Consider the following 12,867-nt stretch of genomic DNA (forward strand, 5'->3'; position numbering starts at 1 on the left):
TGCGGAGCACAGGCTCCGGACGCGCAGGCTCCGCGGCCATGGCTCGCGGGCCCAGCCGCTCCGCGGCATGTGGGATCTTCCGGGACCGGGGCACGAACCCGTGTCCCCTGCATCGGCAGGCGGACTCTTAACCACTGCGCCACCAGGGAAGCCCTGACATAGCTTTTTAACCACTCAAATTTTTACTGTCTGGACATGTTTGAGGAGAACCATCAAGAAAGTAGCTTCATAATCTTTAATTCTTTAGCATAATGCTATAGAGTTCTTGGAATATATTTATATTTTTGTATTTTGTTCTTCTAATGTCTATCCCCTTAAGGTAGGCATCATTCTTATCATCCCCATCTTACAGAAGCAAAACTAGCTACAGAATTTAGGAATTCAGACACCATGGATTTAGAAGATACATTAGGTACTGTATATCTTCTCCCTGATGACAGGATCCTCCTGTCTTCTTGAATCCCTCAGGACAACTCAGAGTAGCACCAGCATTGTAGGCTTCTAAGGAGGCCAACTGGGTTGTTCGGAGCTCTTCTGGTTACTCAAGTGCTCAGGAGGCCTTGATACCCAAAGCCCTTAGCCTGCTGCTGGCATCAGCCCTGGCCCATTATGGTTCCTGCATTCTGGGGTTTGCTTACCATTGCTGTAGGAAACAACTTTTAAAAATATTCTTTGCCTCTCTTCTTTTTTTGGTAGATGACAATGAAGGAGACAAAAAGAAAAAAGATAAGAAGAAAAAGAAAGGAGAAAAGGAAGAAAAAGAAAAAGAGAAGAAAAAAGGACCTAGCAAAGCCACAGTTAAGGCTATGCAGGAAGCTCTGGCTAAGTTTAAAGAAGAAGAGGAAAGACAGAAGAGAGAAGAGGAAGAACGGATAAAACGCCTTGAAGAATTGGAAGCCAAGCGTAAAGAAGAGGTATGTCATTGTGAAGTTGCTGACTTTGACTTGGTGTTTTACTTAAATCCGCTTCTCATAAAATATCTCTAGCTTTCTAATTCTAAAAATTTCTTAGTTGCATGGTAATTCAGTTACATTATTGTTCAGATATAAATAATAAGATGAAGAGGTAGAGAAAATCCTACCTTATTTCCTCAGGTACAGACAGGAGTTGCTTGTGCATCATTGCCAACACATAGTCAACTCTCATGTGATACTAATTAATACTCATTATGTACAACATTTAAAGTACTTTCATTTGGAAGCTCCTAACATAATACTTTGCATGTATCTCAAGAGCTTTGTTAGAAATTTGGGTTGTTTATGTTTAAATTTTGTAATTCATTAAGCTAATACAATTTTTGTCTGATACATATTCTTTTATAGGAAAGATTGGAACAAGAAAAAAGAGAAAGGAAAAAGCAAAAAGAAAAGGAAAGAAAAGAACGCTTGAAAAAAGAAGGGAAACTTTTAACTAAATCCCAGAGAGAAGCCAGAGCCAGAGCCGAAGCTACCCTTAAACTTCTACAAGCTCAGGGTAGGTGGTGTTCTTAATTAACTGAATGCTCTAGAAACTTCTCTCATGCAGTTATATCTCTATAATGGTCAAAAGGAGAATTGAATTGAATCAGAAGGAGAATTCTATGAAAATGCTGTGAAAAAGTCCAATAATAATGTAAGGAATAGGTGAGATAATTTCATTATTTAGGGAGATGACGTCTATACTGTGATAAAAATTTGTGTGTAAATGATAGTATATCTGTAAATGAAAATACAAAATAGTAAAATGAGTCCCCATGTAGACATCACTCAGTTTCAACAATTATCACCATTTACCATGCTTGTTTTGTCCCCCCTCCACCCACTTTTTTCCCCTGGAGTATTTTAAAGTGAATTCCAGATGCCATTATTATTTTACTCACATTTTACTTTAGGATGTATCTCTAACAGATAAGGACATTTTACTTTTCAATATAAGTGTAGTATGTATTATTATATTAAACAAAGTTCCTTGATATCTTGATTTTGTCCATGTCTAGTTTTTTCCACTTATCTCCAAAATGTCTTTTATAATTGATTTGTTCAAATCAGGATCCAGATTAGATTCATGTGTTGTATTTGGTTGATAATGTCTGTCATTGATACCAGTACCACCCCTATTTTTGGCATGGATTTATTTGTTGAAGATACTGGATTTTTTCCTAGAATTTCTCCTATTCTGGATTTCTCTATTTGCATTCTCCTGGTGTTGGCTAACTTATTTCTCTATACCTTGTAATTTTATAGATCTAGCAGTTTGGCTACTTCTTAGTGGTGCTTTACCACCTAAAGTGCCTCATGTGAGGAGGCACGTGATCTGCTTGCCTTCTGGTGTCAGGATTGATCAGTGAGTTTAGCTATTGGCAGCCTTGTCCATTAGAAAAGTTCTTCATTGACTTTTCATCTAATAATTTTAATTCCAATTGGTGATCATTGCCTATATCCAGTACTTTGTTAGGAATTGCAGAATTGTGATAGTCTGTCATTCTTTCTGCATTTATTAGCTAGAATCTTTAAAGAAAAGCTTTCCCTGAAATACAGTTCATGCAGGAAAACCAGGATATATGCTTAATTCTTTCCCTTTCTTTACTAATTTGTAAAATAATAAATTGATGTCCCCTTAACCTCCAGAGGTGACCAGTGAATTTAATTTTGTTTTGGATGTATATCATTTTATCTTAATGGAGTTTTATATAATTGATATGTTTTCATCTCCTAAAGTCATTTATGTTTTTGATACTCAAATGATACCATCTTTGGCTAGCAGGAAGTCATTCAGGTTGGTCCCTGTGAGCTTTTCACTTGACTACAGTATTCTTCGACCTCTTCCTTGCTTTCTAACACCATGAGATATCCCAGGCTCACCTTGCACATTTTCTCCTCTAGACCTTGAAATCAACTGTTTACCCAAGGAACCTTGGTTCCTTTTAGTTTAGAGACCATAATCTGAACATTTAATCAGCTATGTTTTTGACAGGTAAGATGATTTAAAATAGTGTCTTTGCTCCTTTGAGAAGAATATTTGGGGACCTCTCTTAATGTCCTGTCCCTACATTCCACAGATTTTTATATTATAGTAATTTTGGTGCTTATGCTATAATTAAAGTAAGAGCTACCATCTATTATGTATTTAGTATATACCTGATGTTACCCTTGACATTATTTCCTCATAAATACCTTCATTCCCATCATATAGATGAAAAAATGGAGACTCAGAAAACAGCTTGTCCAAGGTCCTAGAACTGAGATTTAATTGATCTGTGTGACCAGCTCTTTGTTATGCATTATATGGTCAGCTGGGAGCAGTAAATGAAGAGAAACACAGCACTTAGTTGTCAGAAAGTCTTATTCTCAGTTGGGGATAGAGCTTTTTAAAAAGCAAAAGTAAAGAACAAATTCGAGTACAACTAGCACCCAAATATCAGATTTGACTTGTGGCTATCTGACAGGCTAGAAGCACTCATGGAGAAATTGGGATAGGACCACGTAGGGAGTAATTTGCCAATCTCAGAAATGCTGTTTTATGGAGTAGTTTGACTTGTATTTACAAGATTAGATGAAAATTATTTAAAATGGTGAACTTGGCATCAATCTTTAGGACAGGCTTGGAAGAGATGGTCTCTCAAATGGCATCTCTGGCCCTAGTCTCTTTTCTTATTCTTCATAGTGTTGCCCAGTTTTTGCCCTCTTATGGGTTCCCTATTGTCTGTTAATAAAAGTGTCCAAACTTCTTAGCCTGACATTAACGGCCCTCCACAAGTGCATTCATTGAAAAGATACTACATGCTATGTCTCACCATATCTTTAAAAGCTGCCTTGTTAGGTAAATATTATTTACCACATTCATTACCTAGAATAATATAAAACTTATTCATTGAGTTCAAAATGTGTTCTTAGTGTATCTGCAGATACTTTCAGATAATTATGCTGAATTGTGTAGCAGGTTACCTTTTCAGTCTGTTCCATAGCCTTTAGCCTGTAACTACTAAGCATATGGCAAGTACACATTCCCCTAAAAGACACAAACTACCAACATGCAAAGAAATACATAACCTGGGTAGTCCTATATCTATTTTAAAAATATACTGCTATATCTATTTACATTTTATCTAAGTTAAAAAAAAATTTCCAACAAAGAAAACTCCAGGCCTCTATGATTTCACTTGGGAATTCTAACAAATATTTAGGGAAGAAATATTGCTAGTTACAAACATTATCTTCCAGAACTACCCAACTCATTTTATGAGGACAGCATGCCCTTATATCATAGTGAGACAAAGACATTACGAGAAAGGAAAACTGCAGACCAATATCCCTCATGAACAAAGATGCAGAATTTTTCCACAAAATATTAGCAGTTTGATTCCAGCAAGACAGTTGACCCTTGTACAATCTAGGGCTTAGGGGCAACTCGCCATGCAGGCACAAACCTGTGTATAATTTTCTAGTCGGCCCTCTGTATCCACGGTTCCGCATCCACATATTGAACCAGCAGTGGATCTTCTAGTACTATAATACATATTTAGTGAAAAAAATCTGAGTATAAGTATCTGTGTAGTTCAAACCGGTGTTATTCAAGGGTCAACTATATAAATATTTATGTTTATGTGCATATATTTATGTATATTTATATTTAGGGATATTCTATCATGACCAAGTGGGTTTCATCCTGGGAATGCAGGGTTGGTTCAGTATTTAAAAATCAATAAATAGTTCACCATATTAATAGACTAAAGAAGAAAATCTACATGATCATCTCAATAGATGGAGAAGAATCATTTGACAAAATTTACCATTCACGTATAATAAAAATTCACAAACTGAGAATAGAAGGGAACTTCTTTCCCTGATATAAGACATTTACAAAAAACATACAACAATTTTCAGTTACTGGTGAATGACTGAATACTAATAAACACTAATATTGTGATTAAGGCAAGGATATCCACTCTCATCACAGTCATTGCACATTGCACTGGAATGTCCTAACTCAGGCAATTAGGCAAAAAGAGAAATAAAGGCATGCAGACTGGAAGGAAGAAGTAAACCTGTCTATTCACAGATGACAATTGTCTACATAGAAAATCCCATGGAATCTACCCCCCACAAAATCCTACAGCTAATAAGTGAGGTTAACAAGATTATAGATAAGACCAGTATGCAAATATCAACTGTATTTCTATATGCTTGCAATTAACAGTAAAAATAAAAAATTGATGGTACCATTTACAGTACCCCCCCATAAAAGTAATTGAAACACTTAGTATTTGTGGAATCTATATGCTGAAAACTATAAAACACTGATGAAAATAATCAAAGACCTGTGTAAATGGAGAGATGTTGCATTCATGGATTGGAAGATTTGATGTTAAGATACCAGTTCTCCTAAACTGATTTGTAGATTCAGTGCAATCTCAATCAGAATTGCAGCAGAATATTTTGTGGATATCTATAAGCTATTTCTAAAATGTGTATGAAAAGATAAAGGAGTTAGAATGGCCAAAGTATTTTTAAAAAAGAACAAACCTTGGAGGACTCACTATCTGATTTCAAGACTAACTGTAAAAACAGTAATCAGTACAGTGTGATACTGACAAAAGGATAGACAGATCAATAGAACAGAATAGAGTCTACGTATGGTCAGGGTTTTTTTTTCTGTCATAGGAAAAGACAATTCAGTAGATAAAATATGATGTTTGCAACAAGTGATGGTGGAACAGTTAGACATTTATTGTGTAAAAAAAACCTCAAAACAAAAAAACTTAGTCCTAAATCTCAATCGTTATATAAAATTTAACTCAAAATGGATTGTAGATGTACATATAAAATATACAACTAAAAAACTTTTAGAGGAAAACATAGAAGAAAGTCTTTGTGAGTTTGTGTTAGGCAGGGAGTGCTTAGTTACAACTTCAAAAGCATAATCCATAAAAGGAAAAAATTATAAAATTGAAGTCCAGTTAAAAACTTCTGCTGTGCAAAAGATACCACTGAGAGAATTCAAAGACAATACCTGAAAGTCATACGTGTGTGTGTGTGTGTGCGCGTGCGCATAAAAGTTGGAAGAGACACTTCACCAAGAAACTATTCAATATAAGCACATGGAAAGACTGCTTGACATCATTAGGGAAATTCAAATTAAGACCACTATGAGATATCACTACACATTTATTAGAATATGTAAATTTAAAAGAACCCAACATCTGTCTTTACCAATTGCTGGTAAGAGCAGTTGGAACTCTCATATATTACTGGTGGGAGTGCAGAATTGTAAAGCCACTTTAGAAAACAGTTGGCAGTTTCTTACAAATTTAAATACAGTTGACCCTTGAACAACACGGGTTTGAACTGTGTGGGTTTATTTATAGGTGGATTCTTTTCCAATAATAAATACTACAGTAACTACACAATTTGTGATTGGTTGAATCCGAGGATGCGGAGCCATGAATATGGAGGAAACATGGATACGGAGGGCTGACTATAAGGTATATGCAGATTTTCGGCTGCGCGGAGAGTTGGCAGCCCTGACCCCTATGTTGTTCAAGAGTCAGCTGTACATATTTATCTTAATGTCCCATCATTCCCACTCCACAATATTTACCCCAGAGAAATGTTCACAGAAAAATCTGCATGCAGATTCCTAACAGCTTTATTCATAATTGTCAAAAACTAGAACCCAAATGTCCTTCAGCTGTCTGTCGAATAAGGGAACTGTGGTACATCGATATAATGGAATGCTGTTCGGCAATGAAAAGAAATGAAGTACTGGTACATATAGTAGCGAGGATGACTCAAATCCATTATGATGATAGCCAGACTGTAAAGTGTTACTTCTGTGACTTTCTGGAAAGAGCACATATTTTGGGTTGGAGAACAGATCAGTAGCTGCCAGGGGCATAAGGATGTGAATAGGGTTTAACTTCTCAGAGCAGCACAGGGTGATGGAACTGTTCTGCATCTTCATTATGATGGTGGTTGCGTAACTACATGCATTTGTCAAAAATCATAGAACTGGACACCAAAAAAAAATGGAATTTAAATGTATATAAATTTTAAAATACCTTACATTAAAAAGAGGGTTTTCCATGAATGTTCTTTTATATTTTAGGGTATGTATCTCTGAGGTGAATAAAATGTTATCTTCTTAAGTAGTATTTCTTAGGTGACAAGCAAGTAGTATAAACCCTGAAATTTTCCATTTTTATCCCTCAGGTGTTGAAGTGCCATCAAAAGACTCTTTGCCAAAGAAAAGGCCAATTTATGAAGATAAAAAGAAGAAAAAAACACCACAGCAGCTGGAAAATAAAGGTTTGCATACAAAGTAGCCTGTGATTTAGAAACAATTTTGTTTGCCTTTTCCCCCATAAGCTTCAAGACAGAAGTCTTAAAAAGAAATCAACAAATCAGAATTGCCTACTGAAACTTACTTCCTATACCTTGTTTCTTGTTATTATCATTCTCAGCTGATTCAAATGACACATTAATGGAAAAGTACTTTCGTTTGAAGAATGTGGATCCTATGCTACGAATAACTGTTCTTAACTCTGAAAAGCACAACTGTCATTCTTATGTTTTCTGTTTCCTTCTCAACCTTCTGTAATTTTACATTCTATTCTTGAGCAGAAAGAAAAACTAGTTTCCTGTTTAACAAAACAACAACACATAGCTGATATTTAAATGTTTTCTAAACTTGCTAAAGAATTTAGGTTGTACTTCTGGTTTCTATTCAGTACTTAACAGAGTATCCTAACAGAAATTATGCACTGAAAAGTATTGTTAACTTGGTTTCTGTTCCTTTTTTCAGTATGTGAACCAATGGAATTAAGTGCTGCTGTAGAAGTTGTGGAACAGGGAGTACCTGAAAAAGAAGAGACACCACCTCCTGTTGAACCAGGTCAGTAGTGTTGACTAATTAATTCCTATTAAATATCACTGATGTGTCATAAGTTGTCTTGGTTATTGTTAGTTTGGGGAAACCAAATGTCTGGCAGGATGGCCTTCTTCATAGTTCTTTCTTTTCTCTAAGTCATTTCATTTCCACTGAAAAAAGTGTAGAGGTGAGACTTGAATCACTTTTGTTCTTTACAATAGTGTTGGTAAAATGTTTTGTAGAGAGGATAGAGAGAGGTATTTGGATCTTCTCTGATGTTTTTATTTATGGGTCAGAATTAAGCGGTACCAAGAAGAACTAAAGTTCTTTATTTAATCCTTCGGAAGCAAATTGGAAGCATTTTTAATTAGAACTTTTATTGAGTCATAAAAATTGGCATTTTAAAATCTTTAGAGGTCAGCTTCTGTTTACTAAATTAGAGGATTCAACTTACTCATTTTGTGTGTGTGTTTTGAGATTGGAGAAAATCTCTGGATTTTTTTTTTCTTTAAGATAAACATTGTTCTAATTCATGAGATAGCTGTTGCTAGGAGAGCTAGAGGCTGGCTAAATGTATGTTTCGTAAAATCAGGAGAATCTCCAGTGTTTAAAGACAGGAATGGGAGCAGCTTTAGAGAATGTTAAGACTGACCCACACTGGTGAAAGGTATTACTGATCCTATTCTTCTTCCCCTCCTATTCTCAGTGTAAAAAGGATCATTTTCCTGGGCACACCTCAGCTTAACAGGATGAGATTAGAGAAATTCACATTATAGACTTAACAGCAGTTCCCTATTTTAGGTGATATTTGTAGCACTAGAAAGAATTGCTAATTTAGGAGGAGTTAGGGGTATGTGTTTCTGACTCATTTCCTCCTCAAGACGGCATATCCAAACTTGTTGGCAAATAGTAATTATGACAGGGAAACAAATACTACAGTGTCCCAATCTCATCTTCCTTTCATTTGAGAATAATTTTGCTTGATTAGATTTCAGTAAAAAGAGTCATTTTTGTTAATGAGAGTTTAAAGTCTGTAAATTCAAAATTATACCTTTCTGGCTATTTTTGGGGTTGTAAGCACAACCTTATTTTCAACTGGAATAGAAGTGTAGATTTGTACCTCCAACTATGTAATTTAAGTTGTATTTATATGTATTTGTAGAGGTTAAAGCAAAATAAACAATACATTCTTCTGTATAAAGTATAGGTTGAAGATCAAAAAGCAGATATATGTGAAATTTCTTTTATCCTCAAGAACTGAATGCCATCATTTACCCTTTTCAAGATCTAAAGGAACATTTCGATGAGTTGCTAATATTTTAATTACCTCAGATATGAAGTCTGCGTTAAGTTTAATATAGTGTATTCAAAACACGAGGAAACTGTGAAGCGTTTAGTAATAGTAGAGGATTTAACACGCTAGGTATATTGAAAACTAGTTCCAAAGGTAATGAAATTGTGTACCTACTTTTTGCATAACTAAAACATTTATTTCTTTATGTCAGGATAGTTTTCTACATATTTTTTTTTCTAAAAGCAATCTTATGTGTCTAGATATATTCTGTGTCTTTAATGAAAATTTTATTTACAGAAGAGCAAGAAGAAACTGAGGATGCTGGATTGGATGATTGGGAAGCTATGGCTAGTGATGAGGAGAGAGAAACAGGTGAGTAGCTCATAAGCACACATTGATAAGTCCAGTGGTTATTGGAGGTGTGTATATTAAAGAAATAGTCTCCCGATGATGAAAGCTGTATGAACATTCCTGGGGATAGAGACCAGTCTTGCTCTCTCCATTGCCATGGTTCCTAAGTCCTCATATGGATCCTGATTTTATTAATAAATGGTTTTTCAGAAAGTCATTTGTAAGATAGTTGCCTAGGCTTTAGAATACAGTTTTTCTCAGAGTGATAATGTTACAAACGGGGATAAGTTATTAAAGCTAGCCTACCAAAGAAACCCCTTGAACTTAAAATATAATACAAAGATAATACAAACGAATAGTTTAGTTCCTAATCACTATGAATAAAGTGTTTTTGTCATTTCTTCCTGTCTTTTTTAGGGTTTGATTTGCTGGCTTTTCGCTAACTTTTTGAAATGAATATTTGGCTATGTTTTTTCAGTCGTTTTTTAAAGCTACAAATTTTTCTTTAACCCTGGCTTTAGCCAAATTCTGTAAGGTCTAATATGTTGATATTTTAAAATTTCTATTTTGATATATTAACTTTTACCTGTGATTTATTTAGAAGTATATATATATATTTTTTTTTCTTGCGGTAGGCGGGCCTCTCACTGTTGTGGCCTCTCCCGTTTTGGAGCACAGGCTCCGGACGTGCAGGCTTAGCGGCCATAGCTCACGGGCCCAGCCGCTCCGCGGCATGTGGGATCTTCCCGGACTGGGGCATGAACCCATGTCCCCTGCATCGGCAGGTGGACTCTCAACCACTGCGCCATCAGGGAAGCCCAGAAGTATATTTCTTAATTTATGAACATGAGGACTTTACGTATCTTTGTTACTTCATTGTGATCAGAAAAATACATGGTTCTGTCCTTTGAAATATGTCGACTTAACCAATCATTTGTTGGGTTGTAAATTATTACGAATGTTTCATATGTGATTGGAAAGAGTTTATATTCTGCTTTAGTTGGGTGACTTGTTACCTATATTTTAGTTAAGTTTGCTGATCATTTTGTTCACCTCTTATGTTCTGTTCTGAGTTTTTTTTTGGTGTGCTTTTTCTCTCTCTCACTGAGAGTTGTGTGTTCAAATCTCCCATTGTGCTTGTAGATTGTCTATTTCTCCATGAGTTATATTAATTTTTGCTTTATATATTTTGGTGCTCTATTATTAGATGAATGTAATCATATCTTTCTGATGAATTAACTGTTTTATCGTTTTATTTCTAGCGATGTCTTTTGCCTTAAAGTCTACCTTATCTGATATTAATAGCTATACCAGCTTTAATTTACATGATCTTCTTCTGTCTTTATTACACTTTCTATATTCTTAAACAGCATATAGTTGAGGTTTTAAATCCAGTTTGTCAATTTTTATATTTTACCTAGAGTACTTAGCCCATTACATCTAACATTTGATAGTTAATAAAGTATATTGATTTTATATTTATTATCTTATTAAGTTTTTCTTATTTGTTCTGTGTCTTTTTCTCTCCTTTCTAACCATCTTTTGGATTATTTGAATTTTTTCTCCTTTCATGAGCTTGGAAGTTTTGTACTTTTCTGCTTACTTTTATTGGTTACTCTAGAGTGTTTTCACGTGGATCTTTTTTTTTTTTATCCTTTCTCTCCATCCTCTCACCCAGTATTCCTCCTCCCAGTCCTTATCTCCTCCTCTCACATCAGCCCCACTAGAAGATGAGGACTTGATTTCTCTGTTCCCTGCAATGCCTGGGGCAGTGCTTTGCACATTAGACACCCCAAACAAGGATTTGTGCAAGAATAAATGGATGGATGGGCAACTGCTCTGTGTAAGTGCCCACCCCTTCCTGATAGATGCCTTTTAAATCCTCACAAAAGCTGAGAGGGGCTGAGGGGGTTAGGAAAGTTGTCGGAGGGCGGGCAGCTGTCCTTACGTGGTGGAGCTGCATCTGGAGCCGCCTGGGCCTGATTCCAAAGCCTGCCTCGTCCCCTCTCCCTCTAGGGATTCCATAATGACATGGCTCCTGCCCTCAAATCTGATGAGAGGCAGAAACGAATGCAGAAATTAAAAAACTGTGCCTGGCAAATAACAGGCGCCAATAAACACGTTTCGTTGTTGAAGGAGCGAAGCCCTAACAGTGGTGTGCAGACATTTCTGTGGGGCCCAAAGGAGACACCTACGTGTGTTGGATGAGGGGTGAGAAAGGGGCTGTGAAAGACTTCTAGAGGGGGACCTTGAAAGGTAGGTCCTTGCCAGGGGTGTGGGAACAGCACGGAGGGATGAAAAGAAAGCAATCTGAGAAAATGGAAGACCTTTAAAAGCCACAATAGGGAATACCCTTAGTGTTAAACCTCCCCCAGGCACCCCCATGGCTCCAGCCCAAGATCAGCAGATAGTGCTGGGGCCTGACAGGCTACAGAGCTGGCAGCAGGTTGGGGGACTACGCTGCACAACGGCTGCACCCTGCCTTCCCCCACTCTGCCCAACCTGGACCAGCGCTCCTCGGCCCTCCGACTGGGCCTAACGTGGATCTTTGAACTATCACTGTCTACTATTACCTTCTTTCCAGGCAATGTAAAGACCACAAAGAATACATAAACAACATTTAACCAATTCTCAAATTATATACCATTGTTCTCATTAATTTTAATTCTCTGTTTTAAACCCCATAATAGCTTTTTTTAAAAAGCAGTCAGTATATATTTAAGTTTACCCACATTCTTAGCTTTTGTTGTGCTTCATTTTTTCCTGCACCTCTGACCTTTATTTGGGATCATTTCTTCCAGCCTGAAGAATACCTTTTAGAATTTCCTTCAGTATGAATCTGTTACTGAGACATTACATTTTTGCTTTTCTGAAAATATCTTTATCTCATCTTCATTCTTGAAGGTGACATACTGAATGAGGAATTCTTAGTCATAATTTTATTAATACTTTGAAGATATTAGTCCCTTGTCTTGGCTTTTATTGTTTCTGTTTCAAAGTCAGGTACCAGCCTAAATTTTTCATGTGTCTTTCGTTTTCATCAGTTTTATTATGATGTGGCTAGGTTTGTTTTCTTTTTTTTTATTCTGCCTATATGTTTTTATCAGTTTTGCAGTGTTATGAGCCACTATTTCTTCTCAGGGATATTAGTTAAGCCTATGATAGACCTTCTTATTCTATCACTGTATCTTTTCCTCTTTTCTGTATTTTTTACCTATTGAGTTTCCATGGTTCATTGTAGATTGTTTCTTCTGATCTGTGTTCTGGTTCATTAATTTTCTCCTCAGTTGTTTACAACTATAGAAATAATTTGATGTCAAGGTTGGTGTTTTCTTCCTCCAGAGAGAATTTATATGTACATCTACCGGGAGTCTGAG

General features: G+C 36.1%; 1 protein-coding gene across 2 annotated transcripts in view; it reads left to right on the forward strand.

Moving 5' to 3' along the window:
- The window catches only part of EIF5B (eukaryotic translation initiation factor 5B), a 68,971-nt gene that overhangs the window by 25,521 nt on the left and 30,583 nt on the right, over positions 1-12,867 (forward strand). For both annotated transcript variants that reach the window (XM_081254699.1, XM_081254700.1), the window contains exons 5-9: positions 697-914; positions 1,323-1,473; positions 7,188-7,283; positions 7,780-7,869; positions 9,437-9,511. In XM_081254699.1, the coding sequence (XP_081110825.1) occupies positions 697-914; positions 1,323-1,473; positions 7,188-7,283; positions 7,780-7,869; positions 9,437-9,511 (630 nt within the window). The remainder of the gene's footprint in view (positions 1-696; positions 915-1,322; positions 1,474-7,187; positions 7,284-7,779; positions 7,870-9,436; positions 9,512-12,867) is intronic.

The sequence above is a fragment of the Mesoplodon bidens genome, assembly GCF_964165515.1.
Source record: "Mesoplodon bidens genome assembly, chromosome: 14".
Lineage (NCBI taxonomy): Eukaryota > Metazoa > Chordata > Mammalia > Artiodactyla > Ziphiidae > Mesoplodon > Mesoplodon bidens.